The sequence below is a fragment of the Xenopus laevis genome, chromosome 2L (assembly GCF_017654675.1).
Source record: "Xenopus laevis strain J_2021 chromosome 2L, Xenopus_laevis_v10.1, whole genome shotgun sequence".
Taxonomy (NCBI): Eukaryota; Metazoa; Chordata; class Amphibia; order Anura; family Pipidae; genus Xenopus; species Xenopus laevis.
The window spans coordinates 67880381-67901892 of NC_054373.1; the positions used below are offsets into that span (position 1 = coordinate 67880381).

The 21512-nt window shown below is 39.2% G+C and overlaps 1 protein-coding gene across 1 annotated transcript; it reads left to right on the plus strand.

The window, feature by feature from the left end:
* Positions 1-1326: 1326 nt before the first annotated feature.
* LOC108708142 (G-protein coupled receptor 37-like 1) lies at positions 1327-7463 on the plus strand. The gene is given in 3 exon segments (XM_018246515.2): positions 1327-1584; positions 1586-2063; positions 6359-7463. Coding segments are annotated over 3 exon segments (1326 nt in total). The 5' UTR covers positions 1327-1513; the 3' UTR covers positions 7136-7463.
* The last annotated feature ends 14049 nt before the right edge of the window (positions 7464-21512 follow it).

Genomic DNA, 21512 nt, shown 5'->3' on the forward strand with positions numbered 1-21512 from the left:
TGTTCGGCATGAAGGGTCCTTACAGAATATTACTGTAATAAAAACTCACCCTGGTGGTCACGCCTGCCGGCCCCTCGGCAGGGACTCCTGCCTCCTTGGGATTTAAAGGCACAGGCGCGCTGACGTATGACGTCAGCGAGCAATGGCGCAAAATATTAAAAGTACTTAAAGGTACATTTTCTTTTTACACACTGCCCATAATAGGAGTTTGTTCCTGGTGCTATCTGAGCTTTTGCTAATCTGTTTTGAACCTGTTTGATTCCTGTTGTGACAACTGCCTGGCTTTTGACTATTCTGAACTCTGGATCCTGACCCTTGCCTGAATACCGACTACCTCTTCTGCTTAACCCTTCTGATTGACTTCCTGGTTTGACCGTAGCCTGCCTGATTACGTTTATTCTCTGCCTGCCCCGACCCGGCTTGATCTGACTACTCTATTGCCTAACTTCTTGTACCGCAACCTTCGGCCTAAAAGGCTCTAGCTAACAGTCGTGCCACTCTGCCTATCCAGAACCTCTAGCCTTGCAACTCGTTTAAGACCTGGTGGCATCCAAGTAGCTGAGGGCTCCTCGCGAGGCCAAAGGCAGTCACACTACAGGTGAAGCACGAGCCGAGACCAGGGTGCTTGGCATTTGTTCTGGTGTTGGGTGCGGACCGTGACAATTACCCTATCCTCCTTTCTAATAATTGTATCCCCTGTAACTAAAACCTGCCTTTCCTTCCTTGCACTTCCCCCATCACCTACATTAGAGCCACTGCCTTCCAGGGTGGCCAGCCTGCTCCATACATGTCAGTTCAGAGCTGTCCTCCCCAGGCCCGGATTTGTGGCGAGGCCACAAAGGCCTGGGCCTAGGGTGGCAAAGTTTTAGGGGCTGCATGATGCCCAGCCGCATCTTAAGGAGCACTGGGTGCTCCAGTGCTTGAAAGCATGCTCGTGTGCACACGGGGCCTGGTCCTCCCCAGTATCTTCAGCCAAAATGGGGAATCTGTTGCTTTGGATAAGCTGTAGACCAGCTCACCTATCCTTCCACCCTACTTCACCTCTTGACTGTCACCAACCTTTCTCCCTCATTAGCCTCCACTGCCCCTTCTCCACCCCCCACTACACTGGCATCTGCCAGTGGTTGGTTCGTGAGCCTCCTTTCCTCCCCCACATTTGCCGCTAACCTCAGTGCTGCAAGTTCTGTGCATCGTACTAAAAGTTAACTCCAAGGTGAACAACTCCTTTAAGCATAAAGAAAATGTATTTTGTCACCACTTGCAGGTGCCAGAGGGTAAAAAGCAGAGACTGGTAAACATGACATAGGAGTAGGGAGGAGGAGGAGGACCTGGCATAGTGTTCAATCTTGTGGGAGACACTGTAAAGCATTCAGAGGGGGGGTGAGAGCTGCACTGTGCTTCTTTGTAGCTGGGATCCTTCTCTCCCTCCCTTTTTGCAATTGTTTTTTCTGCATCTCTCCATCTCCCACACTTGTCCCCTCTGTGTCCCAGTGCAAACTTCTTACGCAGGAAGATGAGAGTTTCAAGGGTTCAGAAAACATCCCTGTTGGTGATTGTGGGCATTTTGCTGACAAGCTTAGTAACTTAGGTCTGGAAAATAATACAATAAAGAACTGGAAAAAGAACATGCAGGACAAACTAGTGAACCTATAAGGCTTTCGGCAGAAAGAGAATCACAGCAAGAGCCAAGAAAGAGTCAGGTGGCATTAGGATACCCAAGGCTTATCCATCCACCACCAAGTGGAACACCTATGCTCAATCAGATTTCTAATGATACATCCCTAACTTCTACCTGGAACCCACAGTTACAGAACCCACTTTATCCATTAGGTGAAAGTTCGATTAGTGCATATGGTGTGTTGTTGCTATCTTTGGTGGTTTTTGCTGCTGGCATCATTGGCAACCTATCAGTAATGTGCATTGTGTGGCATAGCTTATATTTGAAAAGTGCCTGGGACTCTATATTGGCCGGTCTTGCACTCTGGGATTTTATGCTACTCTTCTTCTGTTTGCCAGTAGTGGTTTTCCATGAGGTGTCCTGTCTGGTTGTGCCATATATGGAGGTGAGATATGTGTTTTTGTAATATTATAGTAGGGAACAGTTATTAAGTCTTCCGTTCTGCCCATGTGTTCATTTCTAGTATCTTAGAAAAAGCAAGAAACAACTATTATAACCCATAGGCTATTCCCATTCCTAAATCCCAATAGCAGTACTTTCTTTTCCTTGTATTATTATTGTATTATTGTAGTATTTCAATGAATACCACCACAGTAGAGTTTAAAATAGTTAAAGGGGTTGCTCAACTTTAAGTAAACTTTTATTATTTTATAGAATATCCTATTCTTAGCAACTTTTCAGTTGGCCTTCATTTTTTAATCGATTTTGAATTATTTATCTACCTCTTTCCAGCTGTTAGCTAGGGGTCACTGAACCCAGCAGAAAAAAATTCTCTGTGTGGCTACAATGTTGTTGTTATTGTTACTTTTTTCACTTATCTTTCTATCTTTCTTACCTTTCCTATTCACCTTTCAGTCTCCTATTTAAACCACTGCCTGGTTGATAGGGTAAACAAGACCCTGGTAACTAGATAACCTGGCTGTTGAAATTTCATATGACGGAAAAGAAACAATTTCAATTAGTTTTAGAATATATATATATATATATATATATATATATATATACAATATCAAAACAGGGGGGTTGTGGGAGCACTCTAAAGGCTTTAAAGTATATATATATAAGTATAATAAATGCTATTGCATATGTACCCAAAACAGGGGTTATTTTGTTACAAAGTTATGATCATAAAATTGATAAGCCACCATACCACGTCAAGGTAAACCCCGAATGGCGGTCCCTAACTTGTTTTATATTTTATGTGCATTTTAGCATTACCTGTAATCAATATCCATTGAACGCTGTTTTTTCACTAAGGGCTAAATCCTCCCCAGCCAGCAATCAGGCTTTTAAAGGAGAGATATTCCCAAAACAAACGCCCAATTTTAAAAGCATAGGATCACCACTAGTTTAAAGGGGGGGGTATGGGGTGCTACAACCACTGAAGCTATGCCACAGCTCCTGGCTAAATATACAATATCAAAACAGGGGGGTTGTGGGAGCACTCTAAAGGCTTTAAAGTATATATATATAAGTATAATAAATGCTATTGCATATGTACCCAAAACAGGGGTTATTTTGTTACAAAGTTATGATCATAAAATTGATAAGCCACCATACCACGTCAAGGTAAACCCCGAATGGCGGTCCCTAACTTGTTTTATATTTTATGTGCATTTTAGCATTACCTGTAATCAATATCCATTGAACGCTGTTTTTTCACTAAGGGCTAAATCCTCCCCAGCCAGCAATCAGGCTTTTAAAGGAGAATTATTCCCAAAACAAACGCCCAATTTTAAAAGCATAGGATCACCACTAGTTTAAAGGGGGGGGGTATGGGGTGCTACAACCACTGAAGCTATGCCACAGCTCCTGGCTAAATATACAATATCAAAACAGGGGGGTTGTGGGAGCACTCTAAAGGCTTTAAAGTATATATATATAAGTATAATAAATGCTATTGCATATGTACATATGTACCCAAAACAGGGGTTATTTTGTTACAAAGTTATGATCATAAAATTGATAAGCCACCATACCACGTCAAGGTAAACCCCGAATGGCGGTGAAAAAACAGCGTTCAACGGACATTGATTACAGGTAATGCTAAAATGCACATAAAATATAAAACAAGTTAGGGACCGCCATTCGGGGTTTACCTTGACGTGGTATGGTGGCTTATCAATTTTATGATCATAACTTTGTAACAAAATAACCCCTGTTTTGGGTACATATGCAATAGCATTTATTATACTTATATATACTTTAAAGCCTTTAGAGTGCTCCCACAACCCCCCTGTTTTGATATTGTATATTTAGCCAGGAGCTGTGGCATAGCTTCAGTGGTTGTAGCACCCCATACCCCCCCCTTTAAACTAGTGGTGATCCTATGCTTTTAAAATTGGGCGTTTGTTTTGGGAATATCTCTCCTTTAAAAGCCTTATTGCTGGCTGGGGAGGATTTAGCCCTTAGTGAAAAAACAGCGTTCAACGGACATTGATTACAGGTAATGCTAAAATGCACATAAAATATAAAACAAGTTAGGGACCGCCATTCGGGGTTTACCTTGACGTGGTATGGTGGCTTATCAATTTTATGATCATAACTTTGTAACAAAATAACCCCTGTTTTGGGTACATATGCAATAGCATTTATTATACTTATATATACTTTAAAGCCTTTAGAGTGCTCCCACAACCCCCCTGTTTTGATATTGTATATTTAGCCAGGAGCTGTGGCATAGCTTCAGTGGTTGTAGCACCCCATACCCCCCCTTTAAACTAGTGGTGATCCTATGCTTTTAAAATTGGGCGTTTGTTTTGGGAATATCTCTCCTTTAAAAGCCTGATTGCTGGCTGGGGAGGATTTAGCCCTTAGTGAAAAAACAGCGTTCAACGTACATTGATTACAGGTAATGCTAAAATGCACATAAAATATAAAACAAGTTAGGGACCACCATTCGGGGTTTACCTTGACGTGGTATGGTGGCTTATCAATTTTATGATCATAACTTTGTAACAAAATAACCCCTGTTTTGGGTACATATGCAATAGCATTTATTATACTTATATATACTTTAAAGCCTTTAGAGTGCTCCCACAACCCCCCTGTTTTGATATTGTATATTTAGCCAGGAGCTGTGGCATAGCTTCAGTGGTTGTAGCACCCCATACCCCCCCCTTTAAACTAGTGGTGATCCTATGCTTTTAAAATTGGGCGTTTGTTTTGGGAATATCTCTCCTTTAAAAGCCTGATTGCTGGCTGGGGAGGATTTAGCCCTTAGTGAAAAAACAGCGTTCAACGGACATTGATTACAGGTAATGCTAAAATGCACATAAAATATAAAACAAGTTAGGGACCGCCATTCGGGGTTTACCTTGACGTGGTATGGTGGCTTATCAATTTTATGATCATAACTTTGTAACAAAATAACCCCTGTTTTGGGTACATATGCAATAGCATTTATTATACTTATATATACTTTAAAGCCTTTAGAGTGCTCCCACAACCCCCCTGTTTTGATATTGTATATTTAGCCAGGAGCTGTGGCATAGCTTCAGTGGTTGTAGCACCCCATACCCCCCCCCTTTAAACTAGTGGTGATCCTATGCTTTTAAAATTGGGCGTTTGTTTTGGGAATATCTCTCCTTTAAAAGCCTGATTGCTGGCTGGGGAGGATTTAGCCCTTAGTGAAAAAACAGCGTTCAACGGACATTGATTACAGGTAATGCTAAAATGCACATAAAATATAAAACAAGTTAGGGACCGCCATTCGGGGTTTACCTTGACGTGGTATGGTGGCTTATCAATTTTATGATCATAACTTTGTAACAAAATAACCCCTGTTTTGGGTACATATGCAATAGCATTTATTATACTTATATATACTTTAAAGCCTTTAGAGTGCTCCCACAACCCCCTGTTTTGATATTGTATATTTAGCCAGGAGCTGTGGCATAGCTTCAGTGGTTGTAGCACCCCATACCCCCCCCTTTAAACTAGTGGTGTTCCTATGCTTTTAAAATTGGGCGTTTGTTTTGGGAATATCTCTCCTTTAAAAGCCTGATTGCTGGCTGGGGAGGATTTAGCCCTTAGTGAAAAAACAGCGTTCAACGGACATTGATTACAGGTAATGCTAAAATGCACATAAAATATAAAACAAGTTAGGGACCGCCATTCGGGGTTTACCTTGACGTGGTATGGTGGCTTATCAATTTTATGATCATAACTTTGTAACAAAATAACCCCTGTTTTGGGTACATATGCAATAGCATTTATTATACTTATATATACTTTAAAGCCTTTAGAGTGCTCCCACAACCCCCCTGTTTTGATATTATATATATATATATATAGATAGATAGATAGATAGATAGATAGATAGATAGATAGATAGATAGATAGATAGATATATATATATATATATATATATATATATATATATATATATATATATATATATATATATATATATATATATATATATATATATACATATAGCCACTTGCAGTAGAACTACTTGTAGTTAGCTTCAGACTGGTTTTCTGGAGTCAAATATAGTGATTATTTGTAGCCCATTTGACCTACCCCAAAGAAAATAATGGTTACCCATTTATAGCAAGTTATATAGCAAAAATAAGGTAGTTTGGTTTAACACTGATACTAGCATTACATGTTTTAATTGACATTGTATTTATTGTTTTAGTTTTGTGAAATGTATGCTTCTGCTTTTCTTCTCAGGTTACCTCTCTTGGGGTTTCAACATTCTCATTATGTGCTTTGGGCATTGATCGATTCCAGTCAATCACCTCACTTCAGATGTCACCACGACCAGTAGAACAATGCCAGTCTATTCTGGGCAAACTAGCTGTCATCTGGTTGGGGTCACTGATACTTGCGCTTCCAGAGATACTGCTATGGCAGTTCACACAAGAGCAGGCCCCAGGGTCTAGCATGGTTATTGATACATGTATTATGATTCCTGCCCCCAATCTACCACCAGTTTTGCATTCTCTCGTTCTTACCTACCAGCATGCCCGCATGTGGTGGTTCTTGGGATGCTACTTTTGTCTTCCCCTTCTGTTCACCATTACTTCTCTGTTGGTAACACTTCGTATTGTTGGAACAACAAAGGACATCACGTATGGACAGTGCCAACGACAGCTCAGATGGATAGTTGCAAGCCTGGCTACAGTATATGGTGTCTGTACTCTTCCTGAAAATGTCACTAATGTCATAATCAATTATACAAGCTTGGATGTTTCAAGGGATCTACTGTTACTTATCACTCAGTTCTTCTTATTCTTGAAGTGTGCAGTGACACCAGTCCTGCTCCTGTGTCTTTCCAAACACCTAGGGCAGACCTTCCTGGATTGTTGCTGCTGTTGCTGTGAAGAGGCAATTAGGTCAGACTCAAAACAACACTCTGCATCAGAGAGGAAGGAACATGCAGAGGAGCCCCCAACTATTCCATACAATACAAGGGAGTCAGAGCTTCACCTGGGAACACCGTGTTAAGAGGAGGGATGAGAAATGTATGTGTAAATAGAGCATATATGTATATGGTCTAGTGAAAGAACCCTACCCTACAATATGACAGATGCAGGATACAGCATTGCAGAGAAAACGAAAGGAAGCATGCATTAAACAGTTATAAAGTAAAATATGTAGTTATGGTAATTTGAGCATTAAATAAATGAATTAATTTGAGAGCATATGCAACATATTGCACAGGAATGAGATGCTCAGTCTGGTGTATTATTAAAGAAACATTTTCTTACATAAGATTTTTATTTTATATTTTAGCCTTTGACAATAAACAATAATTTCTTGTCATTTCGATCAATTTTATGTATAGAGGTTGCTCAGATTTTATGAACTTTATAAGCATGTTACTAATACAAAAGTACATACAACTAGTTTTTAGTGCAGGCTAGTAAGCAATGAAATATTTACTATTATTCTAATTTTTTAATTTCATTTTTGTATTTAGCATCTGCTATCTGACCAAATTCTTTATTTTGCACTCTGTGGTAAGTAGTATTAGAATTATGATAGGTGCAGAAGGTCTTACTTGTTCATCTGGGTCTATCCATTATTAGTAAAATATACTGTATATGGAGCCTATTTGTAGCATATCAGTTTTGATCTGTCTTGTTAATTCTGTCACAGAGTGAATTCTGCACTGACCATGCCATGATTGCCTGGAATTAAATGGAATCTAATTTGTATGCCTGTTCTTTTTAGCTAGTGCAGTTTAGTGCCAGTTACCTGTATTTGTCTGGTCTCTTATAACTATGAATTCATTAATTTTGCGAATGCAGAATTCCCAATGTTCACCCCATATGCTGTTTTGCAAACAAACATTATAAACTAAATTATTATAATTTATAAACTAAAAAAAATGTATGGTGATCTTCAGTTAGGTTGTGTAAAAAAAAAAGTCAAAAAGATATAATAGAGACTTCCGGTTCGGCGCCTGAGGTAAATGGAGGCTTGGGAGTAGAGCTCTGTCAGCCAAAGCCCATAAATCTGCAAATTATACTCAGCTGTCCCCCATAAGAGCTTCAAAGAGGCAAGGGAAATTACTACATTAACCACGGGTTATTTCAGCTGATTTATTGACAGGAGTGGGAGGCAACAGAGAGTTCCTGGGAAAGAACAGAGCATACCTGCTGAAAGAGTCATTCCAAAATGGTGGGGGCACGGCTTCTAGCTTAACCTGCTGCTGTGCAGACTGTGAGGAGAACCGGGAGCTTTTCCTGCGATGAAGTACGTTGCTGAATAACAGTTAATTATTCACAGAGTCGGGAGACTCTTCTGCTTGGAACAGAAAAGTTCAGGCGCCATCTTGTGGTCAAGTGTGTTATAGCAGTGGAAAAAAACCTGCTTGTACTAATGCACACAGTGCCTCAATTTTCTGTGAAAATAAGTGCCTGGTCATAACCTTTGCTGCTCACCTCTCACTTCTTACCATACTTCTCCTAATTGGAGCTCTCATATCAACTTCTTTCATTAGCAATTTCCACCTAAGCACAAGAAAATGAATTCCTTTCACTTAGACTCCTGAATTAGTGGAAGACCATTTTCTAGTTTGCTATCCTCAAGGTTTAAATTGTTGAACTTTTAATCTGCTCCTTGAGTTACCTCTCTAGCTCCCTAGTACTATTAATGTGTAGATAAAACTGTACTGTGTATAAAAAAAAAATATATATAAAAAGAAAAATTACAGAAAGGAGGGGAGAAAAAAAAAAAGGGTGAAGAGAGAGAATACAAAATCTATTCAAGTGTAATTCATTTTAAAAAATGGCAGCAAAATTCAATGGCAAAACTTATGAGAAATCACAAAAAAAGACTTCTAGACTCTTGGACACTGAAAACTCCAGTTCAGGGCAATCTCAAAAATCTTTCCCACTTAAGATGGATTCTGGTGAGGATTACTCCCTGATAGCCAGTGAAGTAGCAAGACTTATAAATCCTGTTATTGAAATGTCAATTAACAAAGCTGTGGATAAATTACAACTGGAAATTGGTAAAATTTCCCAACAACTGGGTCGCCACGATAAAAGATTCTTTGAGTTGGAATCAACTGTCTCCTCCATTTACGATGATTCTAACAAAACGCAAAAGAAAATTGATCATTTGGAGAAAAGAACGCATGAGCTGCTATTGAAAGTGGACGACCTCGAGAACAGATCTCGCAGGAACAATTTAAGATTTGTCGGCATTTCAGAATCACACAAAGTAGACTCTCTAGCCAAGCTAGTTTCCAAGATTATTCCTCTAAAGTTGGGAATTTCATTGACTAATGATCTGAAAATTGAGAGAATACACAGAATTGGCCCTTTTAAGGAAGCTCAACTCACCAGACCAAGAGTAGTTATTGCTAAATTCTTGGACTATTCTGAAAAGAATGACCTTTTCCAAGCTTACAAAAAATCCAAAGGACTGGAACTAGAGGGGAATAAAATCCTCATCTTTCAAGATTATTCACTTAGTCTTTCCCAAAGGAGGAAGGATTTTTCCAAAGCTTGCCAAATGTTAATGTCACTCAAAATCAACTTCTCCTTGTTGTATCCTGCAAAGTTGAAAATTGTTCTTCCCACTGGAACACGAATCTTCAGTGACCCCAAAGAAGCCACCCACTTTGTCCAACAATTGGAGACCAGGAATTTGAATAACCCAAAACAAACTCGTCCAATCCATAATTCTTCAGGATCCGATCCCTTCCCACAAAAGGATCAAAGGGAAAGAAAGAATGAAAAGTCACGTCTGCAAATTTAGTGCTCCTCTAAGGAACCCAGATTAGGCCCAGGTGGATGTCATAGATCAAGATCCAGATCACCTTTTTCATCATTAAAAATTTCTCCGCCACCTTCCATTGAAGATGACATGGCGTTTGACTCTTAATAGTCATGAGGAAGGGCAGGTTGGCTGGTGCTCTTTATCCTGATAACTCCTCTTGAGAAGAGGGTTAGTAGACCTCTATTACTAGGGAAAAAAGGAGGTCCATTTGTTAGTTATAACTTGAACATGCTTCAAATAGTTTGTTATTTTGTCAAGATTCAAGTTCAAGTTTGGTATTATGTTAAGATGCGTTTATTTAACTGTTTTTTCATTATTTTAATTACTCTCACATGCTCAGTGATTGTTATCATTAACACTACCTCTATAGTTTTTTGCATCCACACTTATCTTTGTGCCCCCGATACAAAGTAACAAAATGTCACTAAATATTATATCCTGGAATATCAATGGCCTAAACCACTACGTAAAAAGGAAAAAAGTCCTTCAGCATCTCAAAAGTTTAAATTGTTACCACTTTATTTTTGTTGTCCTACCATTGCCATTCTATACCTCCTTGCCTTCAACTCTTTTTACCAAGTGTTTTTTCCTCACCTTTCTTTTCTTTACCAATAGCATATCATCACAGAGACGTCTTGTTCCCTCAAAACTCTCCCAGGATGGCTGCACGGGTGCCCCCGGATCCCCACTCATTTGACCTGAAGGTAGGCTCACACAATGTTAATGGCCTCAATGTGCCCCAAAAACGCACTATGGCCTTCTCTGACTATTTCAAATTAAAGCTTGACATCTTGCTGCTGCAGGAGACACATTTCAGCAAAACTTCATCACCCAAATACCTTTCCAAATACTATCCCCAGATTTACTTGGCAAATTCGCCCACAAAAACGAAAGGGGTGGCCATCCTTATCGCTAGACAGGTTAAATTTCAACTTACGCAGCAATATATAGACCCCGATGGCCGATTCATCATCTTAAAGGGACACCTTCAGAACCACTTGACTACGCTTGCTTCAGTATATGCCCCCAATAACTCAAAACAGAAATTTTTCAGAATTTTTTTTAAAAAATTGTCCGAAATCTCGGAGGGCAGAGTCATTGTGGGGGGGGATTTTAACACGACCATGAATAACAATTTAGATAGATCTCGGGACATTTTGGACAAACAGACTACCAGTACAGGTGATAGAGACACGAAACACCTCATCAACCACCTGAAAGAGGAGGCGCTAGTAGACGTATGGAGAGAGAAACACCCCATAGATAGAGACTATACATACTACTCCTCTGTCCATGCCACCTATTCACGCATAGATTTCATCCTTACCAAAGCTCCATTATTACACTATATCCACACAGTTAAAATCCATGACATCACTTGGTCGGACCACGGTATGGTGGAAACGCTTTTCAAACGATGGGACAAGATCAGAGGAGGAGGTAGCTGGAGATTAAATGACTCCTTACTGCTAGACAGAGATATTTGCATGGAGATAACCAATTCCATTACAGACTACTTCCACAACAACACTCCGGCAGATACTTCCCTTGCTATCAGATGGGACGCCCACAAAGCTGTAATTAGAGGGCTCTTGATTAAACATGCCTCCCGAATAAAACGAACCAAGGAGGAGAAGATTAAACAGTTATCCCAAAAGCTCCACGATGTGGCCACAGCACATAAAAAACTCCCAACCCCAGAAAAATACAGGGAAATACAAGAACTTAGAACCAACCTAATTCAATTGCTTTCAGAAAAAGCTGCCTACGCAATGCGTAGAACTAAATACCACTATTATGAATATGCAAACAAGCCCCATACAATGTTGGCACGCAAACTGAGAGCTCTCCACACTACACAAACGATCCATGCACTTAGGACTCATAAAGGGACTGTGACGAGAGACACGGCACAAATTCTCAATATGTTTAGTAATTTCTACACGGAATTGTACTCCGCAGATAAAGCCCCACATGCCCACCTAGCCCGGGAATCCGACTTCTTGTCTAAGTGGAACCCACCTCAGCTCACTACAGAAGACCAAGACATGCTAGCTGCACCCATTGCAAAAGAGGAGATTGAGCATGTGATTAAACTTTCCAAACCGAATAAAGCCCCAGGCCCCGACGGCTACACAGCCAGGTATTACAAAAAATTTGTCACACTTTTAGGCCCACATTTAAAAGACCTCTTTCAATCGCTCCTAGATGGATCACCCTTGACAAAACCTATGCAATCGGCAACCATAACAATGATATTGAAACCAGGAAAGGACCCCTATAATTGTGACAGCTATAGACCGATTTCGTTGATAAATACTGATATCAAGTTATTCGCTAAAATACTGGCCAACAGACTTGCTGTGCTACTTCCCAAGCTAGTTCACAGGGACCAAGTGGGCTTTATACCAGGACGGCAGGCAGCAGATGGCATACGCACGGTGGTCGATCTGATAAGCATAGCGCATAAGATCCCCACTTCCTCCCTTCTATTATCTCTAGACGCACAAAAAGCATTCGACAGGGTAGATTGGAGATATATGTTTGCAGTCCTCGAAAAATTGGACATTCCACGATCGTTTCTCGCCGGGCTCAGGCAACTATATGACTCCCCTTCCGCACGGGTGCTTAGCATGGGCCTGCTGTCCACACCCATTGAGATCAAGGGAGGTACACGGCAAGGATGCCCCCTGTCGCCATTAATCTTTGCACTGTCCCTTGAACCCCTGGCCAATGCTATTAGACAAAACCCGGATATCAAAGGATTCCGTGTGGCCACTGAGGAACATAAAATAAATTTATTCGCTGATGACATTCTCCTTACACTTACTTCTCCCCAAACTTCACTACCTAACCTGCTGCATACCCTAGAACACTTCCAGCAGATTTCAGGATATAAAATCAATTCTACAAAGACACATGCTCTCCCTTTAACAATACCCACATCAGAACTGAAGCTACTCCAGCTCAACTTCGACTACAAGTGGGAAAGCGATCACCTAGAATATCTGGGAATCAATCTCACTCCGTCTTACAAATCTTTATACAAAGCTAATTATCCTACACTAATAGATAAACTTACGAAGGATCTTTCCGTCTGGCATACCTACTCTCTGTCTTGGTTCGGAAGAATAACATCTGTGAAGATGACTCTGTTGCCCAGACTTTTATATCTTTTCAGAGTTCTACCTATTAGCTTTCCTGAAAAAATAGCTCTCTCACTTCAGAAAACTATTTCGAAATTTATATGGGGAGGCAAGAGACCCAGAATTAAGTCAATGATTATGACCAAACCAAAGTCATTAGGGGGGCTTGGGGTTCCACACGTATATAGATACTACCTGGCAAGTAGATTAGAGTCCATGGTGCACATACACGCTCCTACAGAGGAATCCTGGAAGTTGATTGAGAATCACTTCTCTGCACCCATGCAATTAGCACATCTATTTTGGGTTCCTCGAGCGCACAGAGACACCCCAAAGGACCTCTTACCCTCCTCGCAACAAGCCCTGGATTTATGGGACTCCATTGCCCTTAAGATGAAATTGAGCACATGTAACACTAGATATAGAACACTATTCTGCAATAAGACCTTTCTACCAGGATGCCACCCCCTTGATTTTAGGCCGTGGATAGATGCAAACATGGTCACACTAGCGGATTTCTGCCCAGATCAAACTACTCTCTCCTTCCAACAACTTAAGGAGCAACATAACATTCCCCATTTGCAATTTTTCGATATTTACAAATTAGACACTTTGTAGAGACCGAAACCAAATCTCAGGGCACCCAACCTATGACATACTTTGAAAAAATCTGCTTCAAACGCATGTACCCGACACACCTAATATCCACATTGTACAGCCACATATCATCAGATACCACTGATATACGCCAGCCTTACATGACTAAATGGGAAACAGATTTGGGTCTCCCAATTGCAGATAAGACTTGGTCTTATATATGGGAAAATGCCAAAAAATCATCCATTTGTGCAAGTTCCAGCGAAAGAGCATATAAAATCATCTATCGCTGGTATTATACCCCAACACGTATAAGTAAATTTAGTGGCAACCCGGTACATGCCACTTGTTTTAGAGGATGTGGTGAACTAGGTTCCTTTCTACATACGTGGTGGACCTGCATAGTAGCCCAGAATTTCTGGAAGATGATCGCCTCTCTGCTCTCCGAGATTCTAAATTGCACTATTCCGGCAACCCCACACACATTTCTATTGGGTATGAAAATCGAGAACATTAATTCTAAATTATCCCATAAATTAGCCACACACATCCTGACAGCAGCAAGATCTCTCCTAGCAGCTAATTGGAAACGGCCACAATTACCTGGCCTACAATTACTGATAACCAAGGTAAACTGGATCCGAGCGATGGAAGCCATCAGAAATTCTCTTTTTGATAAGAGCTATGAGGGGGAGCTGGAGTGGTACCCGTGGACCCGATACTTGGAGGATACCCAATCTGGCTCGCATTCCCCTGACTCTGGAACTACTTGAACACTGTGGGAATTTAGTTGTCATTTGGTAAATATGCGCTGTAGATATGATACCTGTCTCTCTTCTTAGCCTCTGCTCTCATTCTCTGCTCCCCCTTCCTCACTTTCTTTCCCCTCTTTCTCCTCACTATTACTTTTATTGTTTACTTTTTTCCTCCCCTCTTGGGTCTCTGCGAAGCATTGATAGCGGATTGGCCAATACTTACCACATACTACAGCTTGAGCACGTGACGACAGCGCTAATAAAGACAATTATTCGCTTATATGCTCAATACATGGGTTTATTGGTGACACAAAGATATGTCTATAGCAGTGCCTACAAGTCTTGTTATTCCAATCTTCGATAATGTAATTGAACCAATCGCTCATGTGTTACTTTTATGCTTGTAAGAGTTTTTCTTTTTTCTATGAAAATAAAATCTTCAAATAAAAAAAAAAAAAAAAAAAAGTTTAAATTGTGATATAGCTCTCCTTCAAGAGACGCATCTAAATGATCTTGTCAATAATACATTGTTAAAAGATTGGGTGGGGGAGATAGCTTTCTCCCCAGCTGTTAAAAAGAAAGGAGGGGTTGCGATCCTATTTCACAGTACATTAAATGCCCAAATTTTGACGGTACAGAAAGATGAGTGTGGAAGATTTGTGTATGTTGAGGTCTTGATCAATGATAGAAAATTGCAGATTGTCTCAGTATATGCTCCAAACCATACTAAGGAAAGTTTTTTTGTTGATTTAATCCAAAGAATCTCAGCTCTCCCTCAATATAATTTAATTTTAGGAGGAGACTTTAATGAAACTCATTTCCACTGTCTAGATAGAACCAATCACAATCGTTACTCTCCAGAGAAAAAGTCAAAATGGATGAATGAAATTCTGCACACTCTTAATATAATAGACATTTAGAGATTACTTCACCCAACAGAAAGAGAATTTACTCACTTCTCCTCTCATTATAATTTGGGAACTAGAATAGATTATATTTTAGTATCCCACAATTTGGTGGGGAAAATTTCAAAAGTAGAAATAGGTTCTATTGATCACTCTGATCATGCCCCAGTTTTAATTTCATTGTTTAATTCCAAAATCGCTAGAGACTTTGTGCCTTGGTCTTTCCCTGTGATGCTGGCTGAACAGCAGGAATTTTCTGACATGCTTTCAGAAAGATGGGACCAGTTCCTTTGTGATAATTTTCAACATAAAAACAACCTTCCCTTGTTATGGGAAACATGGAAAGCGGTCATTAGAGGGGAGATTTCCTCCTACAGGGGACGCCTTTATCGTAATGTACATGAAAACTTTTTGAAACTGAGTAAACAACAAAGAGTGAGTTACTTGAATCTAAAATACTCCCCTTCACCTGAAAACATCCAAAAGTATAAGGAGGTAACCGAATCCTTGAAATCTTGGATTTCTTTACGAGACTCTTTTTTTGACCGCTACTCCAAGGCAAAATTGGCCAACTGTAGCAATAAGGCGAATAATGTCCTGGTTAATCTTTTTAAGAGTAGGAATAAAAAATCCAAATTGATAAAAGTGAAAGATAAACTGGGCTCCCTGACCAATGACCCTTCAAAACTAGTACAAATTTTTAAGGAGTATTACGAAACCTTATATTCTGCTCCAGACTACAATCAAGACAAAAGCATTAGGTTCTTTGAAAAAATCCAGATCCCTTCTATTTCACAGGAGCAACTAAACAATTTAAATAATCCTATATTAATAGATGAGGTCTCGAACGCTATAAAGAATCTGAAAAAGAAAAAAGCTGGTGGGCCTGATGGTTTACCACCAGTTTTTTACAAAATACTATCCGCTAAAATTGCTCCTTTTCTCACAGAACTCTTTAATGATATTTTATTATCTGGTAAGAAACTCCCAACTAGCATTGGGTCTAACTTGATAATCCTTCCAAAAGAAGGAAAAGATCTTTCGTTACCAGAATCTTACAGGCCCATCTCATTACTTAACCAGGACATTAAACTGCTTTCTAAAATTTTAGCGGATAGACTTTCTTTAATCCTTCCATCCGTTATATCTGAAACCCAGAATGGCTTCATGAGAAGGAGGTCAGGCATAAAGAACATTCGAGCAGTTCTCTCTGCAATTGCCCATGCTAGAAGGCATAAGCTCCCTTGTACTGTGGTTAGCTTAGACGCTGAAAAGGCGTTTGACAACGTAATTTGGGAACATCTCTTTAAGTGCTTAGAACTCTTTGGAATCACAGGTCCCTTCTTCAGTTTTATTAGTTACTTGTACACTTCTCCAGAATCTCAAATACTAATAGCTGGAGTGAAATCCTCTTCTTTTAAAATTCACAAAGGAACCAGACAAGGGTGCCCCTTGTCCCCACTACTCTTTAACATTTCACTAGAACCATTGATTAGAGCATTAGATAATCTGAACACTTTCCATGGCATCAAAATCAACAAAGTTCTGTTGAAATCCTTAGCATTTGCCGATGACCTACTTTTGATAACACAGAATGTTAATGACGCTCTAGGGGACATTTTCAACATACTCCATGAATTTGGGTCTTTTTCGGGTTATAAAATAAATGCCAATAAATCAGAACTAATGAATATAAATGTATCCGTGGCGACTTCTCTATTAAGAAACTTAAATTTAAAAAATCCCAAACCCCATTTGAGATATTTAGGACTCCTAATTCCAGTTGATTTGAGGAAAACTATATGACCTGAACTTCACACCTGCTGTTAATAAAGTGTTTTCTCTTTGTCATAAATGGAAAAATGCTCCCTTGAACTTAAAAGGTAAGATAGCTCTCTTCAAAATGCTAATTTTTCCCAAATTAATCTACCCGCTAATAAACTTACCGCTGTTACTAAAGCATTCCGATATCAAGAAATTGGATCCTTCTCTGAACACTTTTATTTGGGGGTCCAAGAAACCCAAAATTGCTCTTTCAAGACTAAGATGTCCGAAAGAACTGGGGGGATTGAAGGTCCCTAACTTTAGAATCTTTAACCTAGCTTCTATCACTAGATACTTAATTGAGTGGATTTCTGGGGGAAACCGATATATCAACCCTAAACTTGAAATTGTCCAAGATAACTGCCCCAACATCTTGGCTATTGTACACAGCAAATGGAGTGAAATTCCCGTTGTTTACAAAACTAATCCCTTATACAGAGACTCACTTTTCACTTGGAAACATTTGTTTTTGAGTCATGGCTTCAACAATACTCAGACCCCCTTCATGCCTATACAACTCCTTTGGAAAAATTCTAAATCTGGCTTCCCTCCTTTCATCTCCGGCAAGAGTAAGAACTTACCTTTATTGATTAAAGATGTGGTAGATCCTACTAATGGAAATTTACTTAACTGGCCTGAGTTAAAGAGACAAAACAATCTGAAGCCCAACGACCACTTCAAGTATATGTTTATTAAGAGTGGTTTATTAGGAGTCCAAAACAAAGAGACATTTGCTTTTCAAAAACATTGGCTAGCTTTGTCAATACATGATTTAACTGAGAATCCTGATTTAATGAGCATTAACCTCATCTCTCAAACATTGTGGGTTCCAGATAATAAGAAAAATCATCCACTTAAAAAAATAGCTGAAAAGTGGTCGGGTTATATGCAATCCGAAATCACTCCCACTCAACTTATACTCTCCATTTGTAAATATAATAAGTACTTAGTGTCTGAAAATTGGAGAGTTCAGCATTTTAAATTGATCCACTTAGGATATGGTAAATTGTATAGAAAGTCAATAGGTTTGGGTTCCCAGCCTTTCTGTCCAAAATGCTCCCAATTAAATGTAGATTTATTTCACTACCTTTGGAGTTGCCCTAAGGTGCAAAAAGTTTGGCTAGTTCTGGAGAAGTATCTGAACCACAAGTTCAAGCTTCATATTAAATTAAGCCCAAAATTGGCATTACTCCACATAAACTCTCCAGATAAGGATTTACAGAGACATCTAAATGTTATAAGTAATTCTCATTTTAACCTGGTGATGTTGTTTACAGCTGCTACTAAGAAATTATTATTCTCAAATTGGTTGTCAGAAAGTACTCCCTCACTTTCAGATATCCAGTCTCTTCTAAATAATCTTTGTTGGCAAGAAGCAGTAAGGATTAAATCAGAAGATCCAACTCACATATGTATATTTACAGAAACTTGGTCAATATTTTGGGATCAAACTGATTCTAACTTAAAATTTCGAATCCTCGACTGGCTCAAGAAATAGTCTTTCCTGTAGTGGCTAAAACCTATTTGTCCATTTTTTTTTCACATTCCTTACAGAATTATTGTATCACTGGTGCTTAATATTCACTGAGTGTTGTCAGGTTGTTAGATTTAGAACTTGTTTTTGTTACTTTACTTTTATTTTTACTTTCACTCTGGTAAAATGTAAATAAGACACTCCAATTGTTATCATTATTGTATTCCTGTTCTATATCTCGAGTCTCCATAACCAGTTTGGAGATGCCTCATTTTACAACTTTGCATTTTTGTTAAATTCCTACTTGTTTTGGTTTTAAAACTCAATAAAAACATTTACATGAAAGAGCAAAAAAAAAAGATATAATAACATTGGTTTGTGTCATGTAGTTTACAGCTATTATATAAATCAACCTCCAGCAGCACGGTTGCCTGTTGACATATTTTATATCCATCTACAACAGGACTGTACAGATGGAGGTCAGCTAAATAGTTATGGCAATTCAAGAGATTGTAATTGCCCTCAGTCAGACCGAGTGTTCCAGTGACCTCTCTGTATGAAACATTTTATTATATTTGATGCACCAAGCATGTGGTATACAGACTATAGATAACAAAACAATGTGCTGAAAATGTCACAGTTTGTATTACAATATAAAGACACTGGGGCAGACAAAGTCTACTGCATTACCCCTTTGTTCTCCATACTGTAGGCTAGCAAACTGTTTACTGGAGGGCAAAGGTTGTCAGGGTGGATCAGTGGGAGAGTATGACAATATAGGATGTTTTTGCTCTACCCTCCATATACCCCAGCCTTTGGACAGAGACGAATATGCAAAATATTCTACATTCATTGATTGTTGTTGTGATTTATAATATTTGCTTGATATATTTGTATTTGAGTCAAAGATGTTAACACTGAAGCTCTTCTGGCACCTGGCATTCCTCTGATTGCTGAAAGTGGCTATTGTTTGTTTACTACACAGAGTGGACAATGAGTCATTTATGTAATTTCTTTTTTACTGAATTGCGTGCGAACCCCCTCATTTCTAACTATTGCCTTGCTAGGAAAATACTTTTCGTGGAAAGAAGGCAACAATCTAGTTTTTTCCCAAACTACTGGGGTTAATATAAGAACAGGTGCAAGAAAATTCTAGGTGGTCTAGTTACCGAAATCAATCAGTCCAATGCTTGCTTTCAAATAGCATAAACTAAACTAAATGCACCTTGCTGATTGGATGCTGTGGGTTACTACAACTAGAAAATAGTACAGCCTGAGGATAACGGCTTCCTTGGACGCATTCTTTTCTGGCTGCTTTGTTTCAGCTGCCTTGACAGTGACGGAGTGGGCACGGGTCGGCAGTCAGGGCTGCATTCCTGGAGCGGAGGAGCGGGAGACATCACCTTCTTACTGCTGCTGGATGAAGAAGAGCTGGAGAAGGCGATCGGGCAGTGGACACGCTGTGAGTGTATAGCCAGGAGGAGAAATCGAGCGCTGCAGATGGATGGTCGCCCTTTCGCCTTTTCTGAAGAGGACAGGAAGTGGAGTTTCTGTAAGTTATTTCTTAATAAAGGCTTTGCTATTTTAAATTTTAATTTGTGTTTGTGTTTTTTTTTCCTTGTATTAGAACAATTTTTTTTGTAAAAATTTTTGATGTTACTGGTCGTTTAAGCCCAACATCCCTTTGTTTAGAAATCAGTTGTTTGTATTTGTGTCAAATCCTTTGGCACAATCCAAATAGATCACATCTACAGTCCAGCATCTTACTTACCACATCATAGAAAGCAATCAGATTTGTCTGACATGACCTATCCTTCATAAAGCCATGCTGATTACTACTCATAATGTGATTCACCAGGACAAAATCTTGAATGTGATCCCTTAAAAAGCCTTCAAATAATCTGCCCACCATGGATGTCAAATTTACTGGCCTGTAATTGCCAGGCTGAGATCGTAATCCATAGGTACCATACCAGATGAAAGCGAGTCTGAGAAAATCAGAAATTGAGCCTGTCTAAAACTGAACTAAGCTCTCTTAGTACCTGAGGGTGTATTAATTCTGGCTCTGGAGCTTTGTTCACATTAATTTCTAGTAAAGCTTTATTTACCATATCCTGAGTCAGCCACAGACTAGTCTGAGGTGAGCCAACACTGCAGCTATGAGCTGGTTCTGGAAACTCTGAAAGGAGACGCACTCTCAACCTGCATCTTTTTACTATTAATATACTTTACAAAAATTTTGTAGTGTTCATATTCATCAAATGCAGCTTCTGTCCCACAGACTTATAGTTTTAAATAACTTTCTCTTCATTCGTATTTCTTTACTAACGTTTTTACTTCTGTATTAAGCCACTTAGCGTGGTTCTTGGTGCTTCTACATTTACGGTTTCAATATTTTTTATTGGGTTTTTCAAGAAAGAAATTTTACAAACATTTCAATAATAAATGTAGTGAATCTAGTAATGTCATTACATCAAACATGTACATTCAATGATAGTAATCACAGCAATAATAGTTGATTAAACTATAGTGCTTCTACATTTACAGTGCTTCTTAAGGGTATAAATTGAGAACAGTAACAATTTCAATATAATTTTAAATGACAACCATAGCTGTTCTGTGCTTTTTTTAAATTCAGGGTTTTTGTTGTCCTAATGAAAATTAGTATTTTGCACCAAACATTAAATGAGATCATGTTATGGTCACCAGGGGTTCAATCACTTGCACATTTGCTATACATTCTGAGAGATCACTAGATCCAGTATAGCATTGTTTCTGATTGACTCAACAACTTCTGGATAATTAAAATCCCCCATTATCATTACTTTCCCCAAACTAGTAAACTTTTCTATTTGCATCAGGAGCTTAGCCTCCTCACTTACTGTATAT